Here is a 24,390-nt window from a genome sequence, read left to right on the forward strand (position 1 = left end):
CTCACACACACACACACACACACACACACACACACACACACACACACACACACACACACACACACACACACACACACACACACACACACACACACACACACATACACACACACACACACACACATATGGCTCTTGCTGTGGTTCATTACTGTAGAAGAGAACTGGTGTGCTCTTACACAAAAAGTCCTGAATGGGAACAGATATCTACAGCTGTGGAGGTGTTAAAATAAATCTATCAACATCTTTCACTGTTTTAAACCTCTTTGTCCTTTTTTTCTTTTCTGGTCTTTGTTTTATCAAAATACATTTAACCTGCATTAACGTTGCACTCTCGAAGACCTCCGTTTCGTTCTCTTTGGCGGCCCCCATGGCAATAAACTGTAACTGCAGGAATACTTTACTTCCCAGAGATCCAAACAGTGCGGCCTACGTGACGTCGGCAGTGACGGCAGTTGGCACCTGGGCCGTTAACCTGCAACGCTAGCAGAGACTGGAAAAAATAGTACACCGCCTCCCACACGAGTGAGTTGAATAGCGAATCTGTTACGTTAGCTCCGCCTACCCTCTCTGGCGGACCAACTACTAGAAAACACGTCACAGCTTGTGGTTTTTCCTGGGAATGTCGCCCAAGGCCCCTAGTTTGTAATACCCCAAATGCAAGGGCTTTCGTCAGTGTGCCACAGGTTCAATCACCAATGTGTTACCTCACAACGAGGATTAACATTAACATCCATTCCGAGTTGTAATTTTTGGCCACCTCAGGACTTAAGTTCAATATTCACTCTCTTTTAGCTCTGTTTTGGTCTCCACCAACCCCTAACCCCTACAACATTTTGGGGATTCAGCCCATTCATCTTCTTGCCAATAGTTAGATGAGAAGATTGATACCACTTTCAAACATAAGAGTGGTATCAATCTTCTAATCTTTGGTATATATTAAGCAAAAACACCTTCATTTTGGGCTGGTGTGGGAATCCCCCTGACCCTTCATCGTCGTGGACAGAAAAACGTGCGACCTGTGAAATGAACACATCGCACCTACACAGCCACTTTACTCCCACCATTAACACTGAACTTTAAAGGTCTACAACAGCTCTTTTCCCCCTGTAATCCATCTGCACCACAAAGCTCAACTCTCCTTGGGGACAGTGTAATATAAACATATCCAGCATGCCTCAGTATTTCCAAAGCCACCCACATAAGCCATACCCCATCTGAGAGAAAGGGGATCTAGGTCTGAATCAGTGCTGCTTTATTTACAACTCTTACAAAACAAACTTTTAAAAGCTAAATCCCTTTCGCTCATGCCGTGGAGAGGCAATGAAAGCCCGGCCTTATGTTACAGGGTTGTGAGACCGTGGGCAGTACAAAACCAACAGTTGTGAGCTCTGCCTTCCTTCCTTTGCTTTACAAGGGGATGCAGATTGGAGAAATATGTTGGCTGTTGTGAGCAAATCCGCTTCATGGATTTAGACTGTTGGAAAACCACAGTCGGACAGAAAACAAGCCGCTTGGCCAGAGCCCATGTTTGAATTACACTCAGTGTTGATTTATCTGCTGCCCAGAGTATGTAATCGAATGTCTAATGGACTCACTGTTCATTAGTGAATTAACACTTTTGAACCTTTACATCATCAAGGCTGAACACATGTTTTCAATTTATGAAATAAAAAGCTATTTTAGAGCTTTTGCTCAGAGGGTGGGGACATTTTTTTTTCTGTGAACCCATTCTGAAAAATTAAGAATTACAGAACCAGTTTCAATTTAAGGTCAACACTAGACCAGAACACATCTAAAAACTGTGCCTCGTAAAGATTTAAGAAAAACATGACCATTTTTAAAAGACAAATCCATAAATGTGATACTGCGGCCTGCGTTGAAACACTTTCATCCAAAACTAATCATAAGCTCAGCGTACAAACGTACACAGCGATAAGTAGAACTCAATAGTATACTGTTTGTCACTTCACTGTCAGACAGATAAGTCTATATACTGTATTTTTTCCTGTCTTGATAGCATCAGCCTCATTTGCCATTAAAAAATAAATGTATGTTTACAGAGTCTGTGAATTTCCAATTTTAAACAGATATCCTTAAATTGTGTCCTCTCGTATTTGGTCGCTTTTTTAGTGCTTTTCTAATTTATTGCGTCTCACAGACAAAAAACACTTAGATGACCGAGCTCTTGTAATTTTTAAAAGTCTGTCTGTCTGTGTTTGGTGAAATCTTCGTAACAAAAGATGTGGCCTATACTGTAAAAGAGCATGATGTCACTGTTTACCACATTTGACTATTGCAGCTTTATAAACTAACTGCAATGCAATTCCAAGAAAAAACAGTTCCAATCTTTGAATATTGCACATTTAACAGTTTGTTTTACAAAGACGCTTCTGCTAAACGAGACCACACACTGAACCATACCAATTAATAACAAGCTCATCAAGCATGACGTATCCCTTCTCCATTTAGCACCAGTCAGTCTGGCAATGAAGTGGCTCCTTCTAAAATGTGCTTTTGCTACAGCCATAAAACTTAACTTTTGCTCTATTTCTCTTTGTTTATCCCATTTGCTGCTGCAGTGACCCGGGTTCATCTTATTAATTCTGATCTTGTCTTCAGAATTCACCTGTAAGATGATTTATACAACTTTTTTGGCACCTCATCATCCTGAACATCTTAAAGTGGGCTAAAACTAACATTAATCTTCATTACTGATTTATATATTCCTCACTTTACTCTTAAATAACAGATGTATCCTTTGGTTTATTAATAAATAGTCAGAAAATATGTGAAAGTGTCAATCGATGTTTCCTTAAGCCCAAGGTGTTGCTGTCATCCCATTTTAGAAGCTGTAAACGACAGAATATTTGCTTGAATAATGACAAACGATTTCTCTATTGTCAAAATAGTTATCGTTTATTTTTCTATTGACCAGCTAATCTAATAATTGATTAATTGTTTAAGCTTCAATCTTAAATAAGAAAGCCAAAATATATTCAATCATTAGTAGAAATTACTTTCACTTGTGTTGTACTGAAGACCACCACCCTGATTATATAATTTGTTTAAAAATCCCCTCATTGGAGTATCTTTTTTCAGCCATTCTTGTTTAATAATGTATTCTACTAGTTTGAAACTTCCTATTCTCTGGTAGGTCTTGGGATCTTTTTCAAGGTCCCACAGCTTAAAAAAGTGCACAGTGTTCTCCAGTTCTCTTGGAGAAGCAGAAAATTGAGAGGTAAAAACTGAGGCCGGGGAACGCCGTGCCAGTCACTGTGCCCTGGTGAGCACGAAGCGGGTGGCCTCGCTCGACGCAGGATAAAGCTGTCCAGAGGCTCCCTTCAGCATTCGTGTCTGTCTGCCAAGCGCTGCTAGCATGTCCCAGGGTAGGCTGGGAGGACAAGACCGCTCAACAAGGCCTCTGCATTGACTGCAGTCCATTTAAAATAACCTATGGATAAATAAATACAGGACCTAAGTTCACTGTACAGTAATTGGTCAGGAAACCAACAGAGACAAGCTCATTTACAGTAAATGGATCAGCTTTGAGTTGGTGAAGTGCACTTGGCTCACACCGTGCATTATAACGATTTGGAAATTTCAAGTGAAGCAGGGTTATTTTTTTCAGTGTTTAAATATTCACTGAAATGTCTCATAGTTGTATTTTCACTGGGCAAAACAAAACTGTATCTTTGTGTCAGAGCACAAGTAAATATAGAATGATGTTAAATATAGAAACATTACAGTGAGTGCTTATAGATTATGTAAGAGCAAATTAACGCATGCACGAAAATAAAGGGAGGCTGACAAATTCTGATATTACTTCAGTTTCTGCATGTAAACTTTTTTTTACTTTTCAAGGACATGCAAAACCATGCACCCACAGTCTCTCCCTCGCTCCCTCTCTCTCTCTCACACACACACACACTCACACACACACACACACACACACACACACACACACACACGCACACACACACACGCACACACACACACACACACACACACACACACACACACACACACACACACACACACACACACACACACGGTGGTTAGTCTGGCCAACCTTGTTGACCCACTGGCTTAGCTGTGGTTGCACGCTGGACGCAAAGCACTCATTAACGATTTGAGCCTGCTCTTCACTTATGCAAACAAACAGACTCAGGCCGTCATTACCGTAACACCATGTGCGTGTGGTCTTCTCAATCAGACCTCTATTGATTCTTGAGGCTGAGGCAACGTGAAACGGCACGATTTGTCAAGCGTGTAAAAGACGTGAGGCACGCAGACTTGTGGCATGTTTCAAAGTGGTTCACAAACTGGCGGACACATTTTTCATCAACCTCAAATACTGCACAGTAGTTGTTGCAGCAGGCAGGAGGCTGTTCCACAGGCAATGCCACTGCATCACCACAAGCCACAAAACATAAAACACCACAGTAGGTTTTATGTTGTGTGTAAAATGCCATCATAACCAAGAGCGTTTACCCCTCTCAACCAGCTCCACCAGCTCCACCAGCTCCTCTCAGACAGAGCTATCTTTACATGGACGAGCAGTGCAGAGTCCGACTGTTAGCTCTGCTGTGTGTGTTGCTTGGCAGCAGGGCAGAAGTTTATGGTAATGTTTTGGGTGATAGGTCAGGGGCAGGAGGGTGGTGGCAGCCATTGGTGGTGGCTGTGTGGTGACTGTGTTCAGGCTATGTCCAGCTGGCCTGGAGTCTGCCTATGAGGTCAGGAGAGTGAGAGGGGTGCATCAGACATGGGGCAGGTTGTGGTTTAGGTTTGGGGCGGGGGGGTAAGTAAGGAGCCCCCCCCCCCTTTCCCCAGAGCCTGGAGCACAGGGCCACTGCAGAGAGGCCAGCTACAGTCAGACACCCCACCATCAACATCTGCCAAGAGAGAAATGCTAATGTGGTGGGCATCTCAGGAGGCGAGGTCAAAGACTTGCACTTGTTTTTCTACTTTTTGATTCACTCTGAATCACATCTTCAGCATGATCAAACACATGGTTTAATCATAAGATGAACAACATTTGTGATTTTCCCTGGAGACAGGCTCATTGAATAGATGAGTGTAAAGAAACTCTCCAATTCAGATTCGAGTAAAGCTGTGCCAGGCAGGAATCATTTCATCTTAGAAATACATTTTACAGGCAAAATGTCCAGTGGCAGATATTTCCTGTCTGAAAAATAATGATTTAATGTACTTATGCTCTCGACTGAGTCTGGACAACATGCTTTTGTCCTAGAAGAACCTCCCCGACTCACTGTCTCCGGGAGCTTGACATTTATGGTTAACGTTAAAAAAATGTAGTTGTAAATAAGAAATCAGCCCCAAAGTGCTACCTGAGGAGGATTATCATATATCAAGCAGCAGAAACAGAAACAGACAAATCTTGCATCTACTTTCAGATCATGTGAATGCGTGACGGAGGAGGGCATGTTTGGGTAACCCTGAGGAGGAATTAGGTAATGTTCAGGATGTATGCCTCTTAAAGTGTGGAGCCGTGACCCTTCTTTGACATCCTGACTAAACTTTCCATTGTGCTTTGTGGCTCAAAACCTAAAAGTCTGCTTTTGCTGTTGGAAACATTAACTCAAAACTCAATTTAAAGATGTGCAATACAATGGATGTGAAGTAAAATGTTGAACTAAACATTATTGTTTTAACTGTCAAACAATTAAAATCTACATCCACAGTATCAGTGGGTTCCATGTTCTTTATGGATGCTTCAGTCTTCATTCCTTACCTCTGGCGCCCTTCCTTCTACAAAAACCTTAATTTTGATCTCAACCACAAATCTGTAAAGATTGGGACTGCAACGTATCGGGCCATGGCTGTAAAGTCACAAAACAAATGCAGAATAAGTAATCATGACTTTCTTTAACCACCAACCACATATTTGCATATGTTACAGAAATATTTTATTGGTAAATGGGAAATATGTTGTATTGCCATTAATTTCAACTCAAAACTTGCTTACAAGCGTTTTCTGAAGCTTTCAACCACTTCTCATAGTCTTTCGACAGATGGAGGTACCGTAGTCTGAAAATAGGGATGGACAATATGGCTAAAATCTTATATACCCGATATAGGTAATTTCATATCTCAATACCGATATATCACGATATAGCATGTTCTCTAGTAATTCAATAAATAAATAAATAAATAATAAATACAAAGTCTACATGAAATAACCACATTATAAAGCCTTTTTTATGTCTGTTATTATCAATTTAGATGACATCATTGTGTATCACGATATCTTAATATACGATTCCATTGAAAGTCGATAAATGCTCATATTGAATTATCGCCAAGCCCTATCTGAAAATCTGAACCTGTAAATGTTTTAATCTTAACAGTTCCAAACTGTTCCAAGATAAACAATACAGTAAAAACAGTTTTCCATCCATCTAACCGAAATAAATCTCCATTTTAAAAAGTCACCTGAAGAACTATATTCTTTGACTGCTGATTTCATATCGCTGTAGAGCATCCAGACTTAATGTGACACATTTCAAGCGCCAATAAACCACCAACTGAAAAACCCAGATTACGTCAATTTTAAATTGAATCTCCTGAGCTTTTATTAATAAAACACTCAGTAGCAGAGCTGTTGAAAATAGCTGAACCAGAAGAAGGTAAAGAGGAATAAAGAGCATTCCTGGGATGACAGTTATGATTTGTAGGTGTGAATGATTAGAAGAAAACTCTTCCAACTGCCCACAAAACGACATTATAAAGCATGCCTCAAATGAACTGACTGAAACGGCCCGTACAGTAACTCACCGTTAAAAAACCATTATGAGGGGAAAGTAACTCTGCAAAAGTCATTTTTCAAGTGAGGTTTTCCAGGATAACAAACCTGAAGTTCTCATGTGAACAAATGGCCAAGCGATCAAAGTCCTGACTGCAGTATAAAGGGACCATTATCAAATACACTGTAAAACCTCTCATTCTGTTCTTAACAGCTAAATATATGGTTACAGATGACATTTGAGGTGTTATTTAAGTTTGTTGAACGTCATGTTCAACAGAAACTGCACTGAATTATGATTGTTTTTACTGTACATGTCTTCAATTTTCACTTTGCTGTAATGTTCAAATTTCCCTTAAAGCTGAGATATTATTCATAGTTGAAGGGGAGTGGTGCTGTAAAATAATAATAAAATAATAGAGAATGCTGACAGCCCCAGAGTGTGACTTGTGTGGGAATTAACAATGACTTATGTACATGGGGATTCTGAATTAACTCCACAACAAAAGCAGGAACTGTTGCTGCAACTAAAGCCAGGATTTATGACATAATAGGGTGGGCCAATAAGAGGGAACGGGTACAACACATCCAAAAATAGATGCTAAACCCTGAATTTATACATGAAATGAGGGTGTTGCTCTGGATCCAGAGTCTGTATGAGCTGGATGTTTGGAACAGGAGGGTGGGTGGATGTATTTATATGTTCTGTTTGTGTGAATGTGAAGTAGGTGCAGTGTGAAAAGGCTGAAAAATGGACAGGAATACTGTTCTGTGTTGAGAGTGCAATTTAGCATGAATCAAAAGCAGCTTTCCTGGCTCGCGTTCCCTACGCTGCTGTCTGCCAGGAAATGGGATTTTTTTCATATTTTTTGCAGGTAAAGTCTTTGCAGAATGGAATCAAATGAGGTATTTTTTTCCTACCGAATGTTAAAGTGCTGGAAGTTTGAGGCAGACTTGCTGGAAACAGAAGAAAGCTGAGTTTGGAGACAGCAGGGGGGTCTGCCATATATTTGTCCCAGCCCTAAACCCCTACTGGACCTCTTGCTGAATTGAATCATGACTGCTTGTAAAATACTGAGCCCTCTATTAAGTAATTTACCACCAACTGGTCTACAGTCTAGCCTGAAGTGATTCTACTAATCATCACTGCTCACAGAAATAATTTACGAGTTTTATTCATGAGAAGAAATGCAAGTTATTCCATCCAGTAAACCAGTGTAAGTAGGGGCAGTAACCACATAAATGACTCAGGATTTTTGAATGGACTGTATTCATCTCAATCACCTCACAAACATTTTAACAGTTAATCCCTGAAACAATCAAAGACAAAGAGTATATTCATACTGTATTGACTGTATGTTACACCGAGAAGAGTGTTGATGTTGCAGTATTACAGTACAAGTGTTACTGCAAGAGACTGTCTGTAAAGCTGTACTTAGCCTTTTTGGAGCTTTGAGCTAAATGCAAACACCAGCAAGCTAACATGCCAACAATAACAATGCAAACACGTTGATGTTTAGCAAGTTTAATGTTAACCATATTCACCATCATCTTATTTTAGTGAGAGCGTAACCTAGCGTATCTATGTTTTTTTTAAAAAAGGTCTGATGTCCCCGCTTTTCCCCAAAAAAGGTCCTATGTTCCCTGGTCAGTTATTTTTCCACAATCAGTGCGTAATTCCCTGGCAAATAGGGCTATGTAGACCCTAACAGTACCCCCTAACCCTCACCCTTGCCTCGGCTGATTTAATTCAGCATTTTGTTAGGGTTAGGGGGTAGTGTTAGGGTCTACATAGCCCTATTGGCCAGGGAATTTGGCACTGATTGTGGAAAAAATAAAAGACCTGGGAATATAGGACCTGGGGAACATAGGTATGCTACCAAATGTTATGGTAATCAATGCAATTACTGGCACCACAATACTAATTCTCAAATGTGTCTTTCATTTTTGATTTCCAAAGGGCATTATTAATGGTGCATACAAAAAATGTGTCGCAACTGGATAGACCAGCAACCAATCAGAGCAACGAAACATGACCTACAACCAATCAAAGCAACGAAACGACGCTGAGCGACACATGCAACTTGAGGCGGTGCTTGGTCCGCTTAAAAACATTTTAGGTAAAAATTAAGCAATACAGTAACAGAATCTTGATTCATATTTGATCAGTTTCGCCTTGTTTTACAGTTTGATGAGTTTCATGAGCCTGGAAAGCTGCGCTGGAGTGAGAACCCTAGTTACATTAGTAACTATGATGCTCCTCTGTAAGTCATTGTCTCAAACCTGCCCCACATGAGATTAATGATTGTGATTGACTTCCCATGGATTTGACTGGCTGGAAATCTCTCTGAATGGGAGAGGGGCCAGACATACCTGCCAAAGCAAATTAAACAACACATTGTCTTCCAGGCTACCATGCAATAGGCGTTTCACTCTAAACAACAGAAATGAATCACGGGGACATTTAACTGGTTTAAGGGCAATATGCTGCCAGACCTAACCTAACTTTAACCACAACTGAGGGACTCTCATAAACCCTGAGTACACATACAGCCATGTTCAAATTCATGTTATCTTTCATTTGAGACCTTTTACGCAAGGATCACATTGGAAAAAACTCTGGAACAACATGTTCCTGCTGTACCAACAATGACTGTTAAGGAAATAATGTGCCAACTGTGAGATTTAAGAGCCCAGTTGGTAAAGTGGAGCTACATGCAGAGCTGACGATCCACAGTTCAAGAAAATGTTTCAGATCAAAAACAGACTACATAAGAAAGCACATTTTTAGTAGTGGTGGGACACGATTAAAATATTTAATCTAATTAATTATTTGTGATTAATCGCATATCAATATTTGTACACAAGTAGCAACCTTTTTCAATTTAAATGGATTTTGATATATGACTGATATATGATTTTATATATTATAAAAAATAAAACAGTGCTTAGTACGGCATATTCAAGAGAAATGGAAACCTAACATTGCAAAAATAATTAGAATAATATCCTTGGCATTAAATAAACAGTTTAACATAGAGTGCTTTTTCTCCCATGTTTTCAAAAACACAGAAACAAGAATGATCCAGCAACTAATGACAGTCCCTCCCAGGAACATTGTCCTTGCTAACGTAAGCTGCAGCATGTTCGGTATTAGGGTGGAGCGGAGGCTGAAGAGCTCCGTTGAGAGTAGAATTCTTTCTTGCACAATTTTTACACAGCCGGGCCCTTGTCCATGTTTCCACTTGGTCGTTTTGTAGAACTCAAATGTCCGCACACTGAACCCAGCAACAGCTCATCTCGCTTCTCATCAGTTTCATTTATCTCGTGTTGCGTCCTCTACGATTAATTCTGTTTTTTTTTTTTTCTTTTTTCTGTAATTAATTAATTAATTAAAGTCCAAGCACTAATTTTTAGCCATGATAATAGCAACTCCATGGATGGTAATGTCGGTCTGTCTGTTGGTCCAACACTTTGGACTTACTATTGATCAGGCTTGACAATTATTGAACTGATTGCCTTGAAATTTAGTACAGACATTCATGTTTATCTAAGGATGAATTGCAATAATTTTAGTGATCCTTACTTTACATTAGAGATGTTTCTGATACCTTTTTTTTTTTCCACATACAGATTCCGATACCTGAACTCCTGCATTGTCCGATACTGAGTACCAATCTGGTAACTGCGTTAAAAATAGTAAGTGAGTATGTTGTATGGCCTGACTCAGGTTCAACTCTTTCTAAAACGTATACCAAATACATGCATGAATGAATGCCATGTAACTTTTTCTTACTATCTAGTTTGACAGTGAGTAATACCTTAAAAAGAGCATCAGGGCTACATAACATATAGTTTTTGATTTCTGTATAGACTTGCCCACTCTGATGCCAGCATTTTAGGTAGTATCTGAGGCATTTCCGATACTGGCATCGGTATTGGAACAACTCTACTTTTCATCTGGTGCCATCAACATGTCAAAACTTCCCCAATACTTTAGATGAACTGTGTTCAACTGTAAAGCATTACAAGATATTTGGAAAGGCACCCTGTGCTTGCTGCATGTGCTATGCTTGGGCATGTAGTGCTGTCAATCAATGTGATACTAAAAATACATGCGCTTTTAGCTCCAGCTCTACCTACAGTATTACATCAAACTACTGAACTTAAATGCATGTATTCATTATGCTTACAGTAAAATTACAAATGTCATTGGATGCTTCCAACTGGTTTCATCACCTAAACATACACAGTGCTCCTAGGATTGTGTAAGTCTGCCTCAATGCAAAGCTCTCCAATTTCCTTATTAGCTGGATATGAGAGATACCTCATAGCCCACTGTAACCATTCAGTGGTGAGCTGGTTTGCTAAGGCAGAGTGGAGGTGAATAGAATGGTCTGCAGTGAGAGGCTGTGGGTTCGGTTTCTCTGAGGTTATGGTCATTTTCCCCTGGGAAAGTGGTTAGGCCTGGCTGTTTACTTTGGAGTAACCCTGCCCCTCCCCTTATACGCTCTGCTTGGTAACCCATGATTACCTCCATTGGTGCACACCTGTCATTTCTGACCTCTTTATGATGAAATATTTGAGAGACTTTTTTACAAAGTACAACTAAAACCATTTGAAATTGAGCTAAGTAATTAAGTTTTTCTAAGCATGTGTTAAGTATACTCTTTGTTGTGTGGTGGTTTGGCTGTTGCGTGGGCGCTACCTTCATGTCACAGCAGGTGTGTGTGAAGGTCTGGGGGGAGCTAGAGAGGGGGAGGGCGAGGAGATTGGGGAGGGTGTTAGGACTGGACTTAATGGGTAGGGGCTAAGGTAGTGCCTGCATCTTCACTGAAAGTGGAGTTTGACTTTCTCACTGTGCCTCTCTCAGACAGACTCACACAGTGCTGGACTGTAAAAACCCTCTCAGCTCTGCTCTCCGGCTCTGGCCACCAGAGAAGATGCTTCATCGTTACTCTTCATGAGATCACTGCCACACTGGGTGGAGTGGCAGCTCTGCAGCTGATGGGCTGCTGCTGGTCTTTCCATCTTTATCTCTCTTGCAATTGGGACTCCGGAGAGAAATAAATAGCTCAACACACACTGTTGGGAGGCAAATGAATGGAGCAGAGTGACAGGGGATTTCCCCAGACTGCTTTCAAACCAATGGACCTGGACACAAGTTTTGAACTTACCAAATTGTATTCGGCAGAATTTTTCCTCATTACTTAGTAAATTAATTTTTGCAACAGCATCATTTTTTAAGAGCTTGCAGATTGATTTTGTTGTGGATTTTCACTGTAAAGAGTCACACCGTGTAAGTCTATGTTTCTTCTTTACTTTAATAAACTGTTTGTTGGCACCAGTATCGCTGACTGGTGGATCTCACGTACTCAGTAACGGTGTCATTTCTCAGCTGCCTAAACTGCTACTGACAATCTATTGAAAAGTAGACAAACAGTTTAGTACAAGTTCATAATTTTTGCTTTATTCATTGAATTGACTGATATAATATTTCTTGTGTTCTTCAGATGTGTTCAAGGATGTGCTCTATAGTCCTGCTTCATCAGTGGAGTCTAGCTGTGTTCTTGCTGTGCACCCCAGTGACTCTTGATGGGAGACCAGTTGATGCACTTAGTAGCAGAACGTGAGTTATTTTTATTTTCATTTTGATAACCATAGAAATGTAATTCAATGATATACAACATGGAACTTTAAAAAATGATTAATAATTAATAATAAAGTGGTAAAGCAACACTTTTGAAAGATTCCTGTTTGGATTTAGAAAATACAATTACAGTTTACAGAATAAATTAAGGTACAGGAGGTTTTCTCTTTTTTAACTCTAGCATTTTGGAGTCTCGAGCACAGACTAGTGGTGGCTCTCACAAACTTGTTTATGCTGCCACCTACTGTACTGAGGTTTCCTGGTGCCTGACCTTACATTTCAGCTGCCACCACTTCTAAAACTGCTCCACACAGAAACTCAACACTGTGGTGTACCATGAAATTACAAAAAGGTCAAACTAAAAACAAATTTGTGGGATTTTGTTGGTGCTAACTCAGAAATTATGTATTCTGGTTTAATGGTCCACCATCTTTAAGAGATGTCAGAAAAATAAAAACCCCAAAACAGATTTCTGACAGACTTAAAGAATTTTTTTTTTTTTTTCTGCTGCTCCCCTCTCATACACAATGGGATGTATTTATTAGCTTTTATGCAACCCTTCTTGTTGATCTGACTCTGACTCTCCTCACTTTCATGCTTTAAGGCGAAGGTCAGTGAGCCACGCCCAGCTGATGCATGACAAGGGCCGCACCTTGCAGGAGTTCAAGCGCCGCATGTGGCTCCAGGAGCTGCTGGAAGAGGTGCACACCGCCGATGAACGAGCTTCGCCTGTGCAGAGCAGAACCCAGAGCCAAACCTTCAGTGGGAATGCCCTGCACGAGAAGCCCCCAGGGGCCACAAAGAACCTCCCTGACAGATTCAGACTGGACAGAGAGGGCCCTAACCTGCCCCAGGAGACCAACAAGGCTCTGGCTTATAAGGACCAGCCATTAAAAGTGGCCACCAAGAGGAAAAAAAAGGTCAGGTTAGGCCGACGTAGAGAGAGCGACAAGAAGCGGAGGCGGGCACGGTCTGTTGCAACAAATGAGCCATAAAGGACGCAGTGCCCTGGCTAAGAGACTCCCAATAGCCTTTATATGGTACTGCACTAAGACACTGACATAGGTTCAACTAGGACTGTGATCTGAGAGACTCTACCTATGGCTGACTCAGTCACTACATATTACGGTCCCGGGGCTGTGCTTTTATGATAATATTTTGCTGTGTTTGTATTCTCAGTCTCATGCTTCCTGAAGTTTGTGGACTCTCATCATAACATCTTCATAGTTCCATATTTATTTGGGACATCTGTCAGCCTCTGTAACTTTGATTGGCTTCCAAACAAAGCCATATGTTGTCATCGCTAACCAACTGTGTACACAAGTAGATCATAAGAGGAACTATTTATTGACTGAATATAATGTTCAAACTTCACCAAATTGGGAGGCGGAATGATCTACTTTTGTTTGGCTCTATTATGTGTTGACTATTGTGAACTCACAGTTACATACAAAACTGTTCACTGCAACCATCTGTTCTAACTGTTCTGCCGTAATTTATTTCACTTTGAAAGTGTGTATTTATTTTGTGAATGTATCACAGTGCTGCTGACTAAATTCCATTATGCACTTTAGTTATATCCTGTACATGTTCTTTTGTGGTTGAGTTATATTTTTATTTCTTTTTTTGATGGTCCTCCTTTCCTTTCCCACCTTAGATCCCTCATGGACTTGTAACTTATTGGATGCTTCATCAAATCCACTCTCACCATTTCACATTATAGTTTATTTTTTATAGAACAAGCTCGAGTCAGGGGCTGTCAGACTCATTTAATGTTTTTCACTTGCACTGAGGGCATACTGTATATGTTTCCAGTTAATCAAACATTAAAAGTGTAGCCATTAGAAATAATTTTGATTCATTGTGTCTTTGTGGCTCAAATGTGGAACTTTGAGCTAAAATGATTATTCGATGAATCGATGAGTCAATCAAAAGAAAATCCTCGAGCAACCATTTTGATATGGGTTGATGCTTCAAGTGATTTCTAAGTCAAGTACAAATGCTAAACATTATCTCAATTTTCTGCTTTTAATTGTCTTTTGTGATATCAAATTGAAGATTTGGATTTTGTTTTGCCAGTCAAAACAACCCATTTGAAGATGTCACCGTGGTCTATGGAAAATCATGGTGGGCATTTTCGGTATTTCCTCGCATCTTATAAAACAAACAATTGTTTGAAGAAAGATAGGGGCGCTGATTATTTTGATTTTTCATCTCAGTATCAAGAAAGAGTGAACACTGCTTGTCTATCATAACTTCAAAGGGACCTCAGACATCTTGTTTTGTTGAGTCCAAAACATAAATATATTCATTATGTGATCATGTAAGACAGTGATTGAAACCATTGAATTGAAAATAGATGATCAAAGTAGCTGACAGTTAATTTCATGTCATGGGACTAATCGAACAGTCAACTAATTACATCAGCTTTATTGTCCATAAAATTACATCAATGATAAACTACAAGGTAATACAAAAGCTATGATTGCAAAGCAGACTATACTGCAGCACAGTCAGGTAAACATTGTATCTCCCAAATCTTAAGTTGATAAGGAGTAGACCTGAATGCCTCCTCATGAAGAATCAGCGGATGAACGTAGAAAAAGGTAGAAAAGGGTGACCATGGGTCTGAGTTCAGCCAGCAGTATCTGTCCTGCTGGAGTGTGAAAATCAGCAAATAATTGAATGCTGTTCACTTTCGAGAGTGCAACATTTAGGTCAAATCAGGTTTTTAACATTTACTATAGAATGCAAAAAAAAAATCAATGTATTTGTACACTTTTGGACACCGACAGTACACACTGAAGCTGTTAAATTCCCACTTGAGAACATGTGCCATTTTTAACTGAACAGCACCCACACTAGTAATGGAGGGGTTAGCAAATGCATCAGCATCAGCTATATCCTGTGCTAAGAGCAGCAGTGTACACCGAAGGCCATTAGCTGACAGAGTCATAAATGCTGTGGAAAGCCTGATAAAGACGCCATCAGGAGCCTGCAGCTCACACCGAAGAAATCAATCAAACAATGGAGAGAGACATTAATATCTCCAGAGAAGGGGAGGAACAGAGAACATAATCAATGGACTGGTCTCTCTTTCTTTGGAGAGTGCTCATTTTAAGACATAATTCATACAGGGTGAATGAAATCCTAAAAACCACCTCCAAAGAGAGAGAGGATTTAACAGGTCAGGAAAGTTTTACAGTTTTTACAGCAACAGTTTCAGTCAGTGAGGTTTTTCTTTAGTCCCAAACATTCAGTTCAACAGGGTCAAGTTCAACAGAGCTTCACAATGTCAGGTGTAGCCTGTACTAAAAATGAAAATAACTAAAAAGACTAAAGACACACATACATCCTTTAATAACAATAACAAAACAGGCATGAATAGTGCCTCACTGTTCTCTGAGCAGCTGGTGTGAGGCCATTTCTCTTTAAACCAAGTCAACCAGAATCGATTTGACACAAGTGATGTTTGCCTTCCTTGCCACCACATTCAGCTATCACACTTTGTAATGAGTCCTGAGAGGCTGCCACCTCTCCCTTCATCAGTCCAGTTTAACAGGATGGACACCAATGAAGTAGAAGTTTACGTTATGAGGATAGTTCACTCACAAACATGAGCCTGAAGATACTGCTTTGAGGAACGACGATGGTGAGTGCGTCCAAGTGATGGAGAATTTTTACATATGGCACCATTTTAAAAAGCAATGATCGCTGATTAGACACTTTTTCCAGTTATTAACACCATTAGTCGAAATATATGGCAGTTATACCTTATATTGTGGTGATATTACATCATGTGTGTTGTGATAACGTTATGATACAGTAGATTTTCTATCACTATGGGTCTACATAAGCATTTTAGATGCTATTTGAATGACTAAAGAAACAAATCTTTGCCATGCTAGAAAAAAAGCTTTTATGTCTTTCACTAATAGCATAAATAGAACTCCAATGAATGATTATTTCCATTGTATTTTTTCAATTAAATGATTGTTTATCTGCAGCTGAAAATAGCATTAGTTACCCATCATGTTTTTTCCCACAGCCCAATATGAAATGTTTTGTCTTGCTTTATTTTACCAATAGTCACAAACAAATCTTATGTTTACTATCATATATGACAGTGAAGACGAAAACAGGAAACATTTAGAATTTTTGCTGAAGAGATTATAAAAATAGTAGTCATTTCGTCAATCAACTAATCCTAAACATCACTGATGAATAAATGTTTGTTCTTGATTTGAAAGGTGATGTCAAGTCGGTGATAATATGGCTGTTCCCAATACCTATGTGCTGATCTTTGCCTGCACCTGTGGAGTGATCCTGGGCATCGGGCTCTGTGCCAACCTGCTGGTCTTCTCTCTGTTTGCAAAGTACAACACGTTGCGTAAGAACCGCCTTGACATCCTTCTACTCAGCATGACTCTGGCTGACTTCCTCACCCTCCTGCTCATCCCCTTCACCTTGCACTCTGCCGTCAGTCACTCCTGGCCGCTGGGTGACACCTCCTGCAAGGTCTACCAGTTTCTGCTAGCCTTCAGCCTAGCGGCAAGCACCTACTCGCTGTGTGCCGTGTCCATAACCCGCGCCATGATCATCACCAACCCCTACCAGCCGCCCACCATGGACCTGGTCATCCTCATGTTTGTCCTGGTCTGGGCCCTCAGCTTCTTCATCAGCCTGCCTCTGCGTATGTTTGCCACCAAAGAGAGCCTGGGCCCAAGCCTGGCTAACTTTAGCTTCTGCCTTCCAACCATTCATGAGCACCACTACCAAGTGGTCCTGAGCCAGTTTGTACTTTACTACTTTGTTCCGATGCTAGTCATCGCCTTCAACTATGTCCGGCTGGCTCTTTTTCTCCACAAGAGCCCTGTAATGTCGGTGTCCAGTGCCAGGAACACCCGCCGTGCCTCTGTCATGGTGTTCTTGGCTGCTGCTACCTTCTCAGTGTGCTGGCTGCCTGGTTATGTGCTGGAGCTGTGTGTGTATCTGGGGCAGTATCGTCATGGACAGGCTTGGGAGATGTTTTACTTTGTCTGTACTGTGCTGCAGTACCTGCACCCATGTATAAACCCTGTGCTCTATGTGCTGCTGTCAAAGCGATACCGCCACAGGAGGGCAGCCTGGCTCTTTAGCTGTAACAGGAACAGAGTGCAGCCGCAGGTCATCAGCGTCACCACAGACACTTTTTAAATACAGCTGATTGAACAATGAGTTGGTGTCATTCAGGGACACCATCTTATATTTACTGTTTTTACGAAACTGCGTTTGTTTACAATAAGATGTATATTTTTGTGATTACTTTCATATTTTCCCTTTATATTTGAGGTATAAATGTACAAATCAGAAGATGGAAAAAATACTACAATCAAATGTTCACATTCACAATTTTTTTTTTAACATCTAATCATTTTTTAAGGTAAACTGTGTAATTAAATATATATATATATATAAATTACTACTACTATTTCTTATTGCTTTGAATCTTTTTGTTGGACAAGATGTTTATGTCACTTAAAATGTTCTCATTCGGTCCACTTTTCTTTAGTTTTAAATGTTAGTATGTTGTAAAAAAAAACAAAAAAAAGGCCATATGAACTATTTTGTGTAGTATTGGCACACCTCTTGTTTTTGTCACAGGATAATTTCTTCTATTTCTACACCATCATTACAAATTAGGGCTGGTTGATATGGCCAAAATCTTCTATTCCGATATCGGTCATTTCATATCTCGATTACAATTTATCATGATATAGTATGTTTTCTGTCATGTCATTAATAAATAGTCTATATAGAGAAAAAAAATCGCTTTACACTGACTTTGTTTACATACATTCATACAAATAGTATGATGTAAAAACAAAACCACAAATTATATTCCCTCAAAATATCAGATTTTCTGAGAAATTTGAGGCAGTAAGTGCTTGTTTTTATCAATTTAGACGACGTGATTATACATCACGACATCTCGATATATAATTTAATCACGATACAATTCCAGCCAAAGACAAATGATCATATTGAATTATCGCCCAGCCCTATTACAAACATATTCTTAAGAAATATTTTTAGTCTTCTGAGGAAATTATAATAATGAAAATAATAATGAAAACTAATGAATACAACTTACTTACTGTTGCATTCTATAATACAGCAACGCTGGAGTCGTTTAAGTCGTATGTCTCATCTTTTCCCTCTGTGCTGTGTTTATATTTACAAAGTATGTGAAGTTCTAGTGTCTTTGTTTCTCATGTGTTTGACTATTTTGGTCTCATCATGAGTGCCGCCAAGACAAAATCCTGGACATTTTCTCTACGTGACAGGATAGCAGGTCTATTTAATAAAAATGATAATAAAGACTTAGATCTACTGACATATTCCTTCTCCAGAGCAAAGTTGGTCTGTATTTCCTTGACTTCTATTTCATGTCAACAGTACATTTAAAACCATTGCTGTAGTTCTGCATCTGAGCACAACAAGCTCTAAAAAAACATACAAAGTCTCATATGACATATAAACTTTCTCAGAGTGGTTATTCTTCCAAGCAGCGACAAATCATTCAGTAGGTTTTGCTACCTCTGCAAAGGATGGCCATTAAATACGAGCTATATGATCCACTAGTATTACACTTCATATCTAGTAATGATACATCGTGGGGTAAGCTGCAGTCTCTCAGCTTTCATACAATATAATTGAGCCATCAAAAGTGACATTTCAAAGACACTGGACAGAACGACCAGATTCTGAGCTCAAGAATTGCTTCAGTGCAATTGTATCACTAAAAGTTTTATATTCGATTTACATTACTAAATATCGACTACTACAAAGTGGATACTGAATGGGTCAGTTATATTGTGATTACAGAGCAAAATGCATACATGCAACATTAAGAAATGATGAAGGACACCACTTTTTTAAACACCACCAGACAGATATTGACGCTGGATTAATAACATGCCTATTAAACAATTAAACCTCAAAACAAAACACAAATAGAAGGCACATCCCCAACAAGTGTTTTAGGAGTGTCTGCTTCTTTAGAAACACACACACACACACACACACACACACACACACACACACACACACACACACACACACACACACACACACACACACACACACACACACACACACACACACACACACACACACACACCATATAAAAGAACACACATTTCCCATTTTTTTCAGGTAGCTACATGCATACAGGTTGGAACGGGAGAGGAGTACGGAGAAGGCCATGCAGCAGGTGTTATACAGAAAGCAAATGTATTGGTAAATGGAATAGCAAGTCGTGCCGAGTTCAGACGGCCTTTGCAGTAATAGGAGACTGCCCCTCCCTCTGTCAGCTTGCCCCCTGACTTTTGGCCTTCTCTTTAGCGTACAGCAAGGGCAGCTGGCCTGACTCATACAGGCCGTCATCTGTAGCCCATCAGCATGATATGGTGAAGCAATAAAGAACATGTGCTTGGGCTGCTTCACGCAAACCTACTGAACACACTTCAGAGTGTACAGTCTGCTCTGCAACCTCTGAACGAATCAAGATGATCCATAAACAAACTGGAATATTCTGTGTTGTTAATTGCTCTGTAACCAAACAGGTGTGACTGGTTACAGTGCTGTGATTTTTCACCTGTATCAGATCAAAATGATCAGTTTCAAACTTTTCTCTCTCTGTTACCTGCCTTTCCCTTACTGTCAGTGATCTCATGGTGCTCACCAAGCAGCATTTAATGCTTCAATCAGCGGTAGGTGCTCCACCAACTTGTATATTACTCAGGTGATATTAAAGGTTATATGCCGAGCGGCCGGAGGAACAGTGGTTGGAGTGATCGCCCCATGTGGAGAGACTAAAGGTCCTCAAGGCAGTGGCAACGGGTTCGGCTCCGACCTGCGGCCCCATTTCCTGTCTGTCCTATCTGATAAAAGGCTTGAAAACTGCCAAAAAAAAGAAGATTATATTCACCTAATCCATGTAATGTTTCTTGGGTGATGTACACCTCTACCCTTTACCTCTTAATACTCTTGCTCCTATTTCCTTTTTGACAGATCCACAGGTAATAAATGAATGTGTGATTTAGGTTTCTTTGCATCTTTAATAACAATGAAAATAAGACAAATTCACTTTGCAGAAGTGGGCTGTCATCATCTAACTTTGCGTTTTGCATTACACTCGTTCTGATTCATGTGGAGGGACCTTCAAGATGGAGGCAGAGCAATCTTCTACTATCACTGATGCCTTCTGGTGATACAGCATCCCATGTTTTCATCAAACTATCAGATACAAATACTCTGTTCTTTGGATAATAAGTCAGTTTGCCAGCAATACCTTTGAGTCAGGAAAACCCAGCAAAGCACATAATTAAAAAATGTCTATAATGGTTTGAGGGCCTATTTCCAGAATATCTATGCTGAAGCTGCTGCCAGAATGTAACTCAATTACCTTGTCACTTAAAACTCATTGGCTTCTGATCAATATGCATCTACTACATGAAGCAGCCTTTCCAGATAGATCTATATTTACTAAGCTGACAGCCACCACACTTTCTTATGCATCATTATAATGTATTATCATAATATATATTATGATGTTACAATATGTATTGTTTTTTTACAAATATGACATCTGTTTACATGTTATCTGTATAATATTGTTGTTGTTGTTGTTGTTAAATATGTTGTTTGTCTAGATGGAGTTTGAAACAAAAACAATTCCCCCTGTGATTATTAAAGTATTTCTGATTCTGATTCTGATAAGCAAGACTGTACAATGTAATTCCTCCCTAACAATGTTGCTTAATATAGACATAATATGGGTTCTATCATGTTTGCTAAAAAGTTAAGAATATTAATTTAGGGAACCTTTTATATTTCTCTTGTCTGTCTCTTTCTATCTTTCTAATGCATAAAAATACATGCTGATTTTAAATAGGAGATTTAAATGTGTACACTTGACTATAGAGAATACAGAAGTATTCTGTGTCTGTAATGTCCTGGTACACATACTTGAAAACAAGAGGAAGTCACTGCAACAAAAATTATGCCACAAAATCTGTTTTTGTAATTAGAATTCCCTATTCATATGGTCCGTGAAAACCGCGGAAATTAACTGGATGAAACACAACTACACTGACAACCAACAGGAGGGCAGTGTGAGCCTGGACACCTATTTTTACACATGGTGATATTTGTTTGTTTTTTCCTTGTATCTGCCCACTCCTACTGTGATTGAATCAGCCTAATTTGGGCCTGAATAGGCCTGACAATCTACTGGACTGAGTGATGTCAAGTTACAGGAACAACAACAAAATAAAATAGATACAAGGTGAGGAATCTGATTTTGGATAATGGATACATAAGGGAAATGCATGAACAGCAGAACACCTAATATGAGGAAATGCTAAAAAGACAAGAAACCTATTTCTGTGCTTTTACTCAAACAAATAAGATTACTTTCTGCAATTCATTTTGTGATTAATCTGCAAAAACAGGTTAATCATAAAGGTTAAATGTTCTGGATAACATAACTTGGAGGAACAACCAGGTCATTGAAGAGTAAGAGACTTAGACTGAGATTTAAGTCTGTAAACTATTAACTTGTGCAGTGTTCACAGAAAAGATAGAAATAGCTAGAGTGGTGGTGTTGCAATTCATATTTCAAATCATATCCCGATTAAATTGAGAGAGGACCTCATTAATTCATTTTTTGAGATGCTTTGGATGGAGATTAATTTACTTTATACCAGACCACCTAAAGCATATATTCAATATTTAGAGTGTTTAATGTGTTAAATGTTGTGTTTAATACAAACAAAGCCAAGAATGAAATTATTCAAACAAGTGGCTAGGGCTACAACAGCAGACCTCTGCACAGATTGACCAAACCAAAACCAAACCAAATGACAAACTATGGCAGCTCCATTCAGGCACACACACAAACACACACACACACACACACACACACACACACACACACACACACACACACACACACACACACACACACACACACACACACACACACACACACACACACACACACACACACACACACACACACACACAAACACACACACACACACACATTGATTTACATTTGAGCATTTCATGCAACATAACCACTTCGGATATTGCACAGTAACGTTATGTTCACATAGACAGACAGAGTATGCCATCATGGAAGCCAGAACAGCAGAAAGAGGAGAGCATTAGCCCCACCTACTGACATCTGGAGAAGACCGCTGTCCCGATCATGGTGGTGGAGTGATCACTTCAGATTCACACCGGTCGGGCTTGAGGTCAACGTTGCGTCAACGGTTAACTTTAACGGTTAAAGTTCCATGGACCGTTACCATGACCACAGAATGTTCAGATTGTCATCATAAAGCTAGCATAAGTAACGTTACAAAACTGTCATGTTTTGGCCTCCTTTACCTCTTTGTTTTGGTTCTTCAGAGTTGTGTGTCAAATGCCTCCTAGTGGATGATTACCAGGGTAAACTACCACAACTGGTTGAGCTGAACTCTAATTTTATAGCAATGTACAATAATTTGTGCAACATACATATTGACTTACCATTATATTCCCAATACATACAGGCATTTTTCTTACCCTGTTTGCTAAAACATTATACAGCAACATTAATTTTTTACAAGTGTATGTAAGGCCAAGTACAGTAAAGACTAACTGAATTTTCTGAATTCCCAAGAGACCACATTCTTGACACACTCCTCGAGTTAAGCAATGCACATAGCTGACAGAAAATAGTTGTGGCTACACACTGTAAGATCAGAGGGCCCTTGCCATGAGCTAATCATTCCATGTGCCATATAGGCGAGTGTTGAAGGAGTGTTGCCTGTTTATTTATAGGAGTCTCTAAGGTTCCACAGCAGAGCGTTGCTCTTTGAGCTGGATTCAATTACAGCTCTGGTGAAAGCTGAAAATACAGCATCTATACAGACACAAACATGAGTATAAATTCTTAATATGAATCTATAGCCCTAGTTTATTGTGCTGTATTTGCAGTAGTTGAAGCAGAAAGAAAGACAAATACAGCTTGCAAATGGGGACATTAAACACTAGGGCTAAGGGTGTATTTTGAATATTCATGTTTTCATACAATGTTATTTCTGTTTCCTCTGTATGCTGACTGAAATGTTCATTATGGACATTATGTAAGATAACTTGCCTAAAAATAGTCTGTGCATGTGGAAAGGTAATGTATGAATATATGACAACTATGGTGTAAACAGCACCCTCCATTATAAGTTCAACTCAGCAGGTGCTGTCATCATTCCAAAACCAGTTAACCAGTGGCTGCATGAGGAGTCGCCTGTGCTCAAAAATATACTGTCATGTTACATTTTTTAAGTTTGATACACCATGGTAACACAACAGAAACAAACAGATAAGTTACCAGCAGCAGCAATTGAGAATAGATAAAAATAAATAAATAAGGTTAAGCAAAGACAAGAGGGAGGGAAGTAATACAAGATTTATTAATGAGCAGTTAGAGTATTTCAAGAAAGCTATACGTTGAGAAATGTTATAAGACATGGCAAACACTTGCAGTCCAGATGGTCGGCCTTGGCTTGACCTAATATCACGGTTCAGCAGTCTGTTTACGTTGTAAAGCTCACTGTGACATGTGGGGACATGGCAGGTGAGGTACAAAAGGGAAAATGTTTCAGTTAACACTGAGTAAACTCTGAGCTTCTGAACAAGTGAGCCCTTGTAAGTGCAAGTGTAAATATGGTTCTTCCTATAAAGAAAATAATCAGAAAAGGGAAAACCTGCACTTACTTACTTGAAAATGAAATTATTTGTACAGGCAGAATGCTTTTTGATGATTTGGCTGTAGCAGCATGCCAAGAAAGGAAGCCCGTCAGGATGTGTAGTAGAGCTTGAAAATCTATCTCATCTATCGGTGGAAGAGGAGTTACTGCGTGTGACAGTAATGGCATACAAATGT

At 39.6% G+C, this 24,390-nt stretch overlaps 2 protein-coding genes across 2 annotated transcripts; both read left to right on the top strand.

The window, feature by feature from the left end:
* The first annotated feature begins 11,871 nt into the window (after positions 1-11,871).
* Positions 11,872-14,045, top strand: LOC310949308 (parathyroid hormone-related protein-like). The gene is made up of 3 exons (XM_083916711.1): positions 11,872-12,062; positions 12,277-12,392; positions 13,018-14,045. The coding sequence occupies exons 2-3, from the start codon at positions 12,277-12,279 to the stop codon at positions 13,406-13,408; spliced, it is 507 nt and encodes a 168-aa protein (XP_083772837.1). The 5' UTR covers positions 11,872-12,062; the 3' UTR covers positions 13,409-14,045.
* Positions 14,046-16,685: 2,640 nt separating this feature from the next.
* Positions 16,686-17,609, top strand: LOC310949306 (galanin receptor 2a; the record flags this gene model as incomplete). Its single annotated transcript, XM_083916709.1, has 1 exon — positions 16,686-17,609. One exon carries the CDS (start codon positions 16,686-16,688, stop codon positions 17,607-17,609), a length of 924 nt encoding a protein of 307 aa, XP_083772835.1.
* Positions 17,610-24,390: the final 6,781 nt, after the last annotated feature.

The sequence above is a fragment of the Echiichthys vipera genome, assembly GCF_963691815.1.
Source record: "Echiichthys vipera genome assembly, chromosome: 7".
Taxonomy (NCBI): domain Eukaryota; kingdom Metazoa; phylum Chordata; class Actinopteri; order Perciformes; family Trachinidae; genus Echiichthys; species Echiichthys vipera.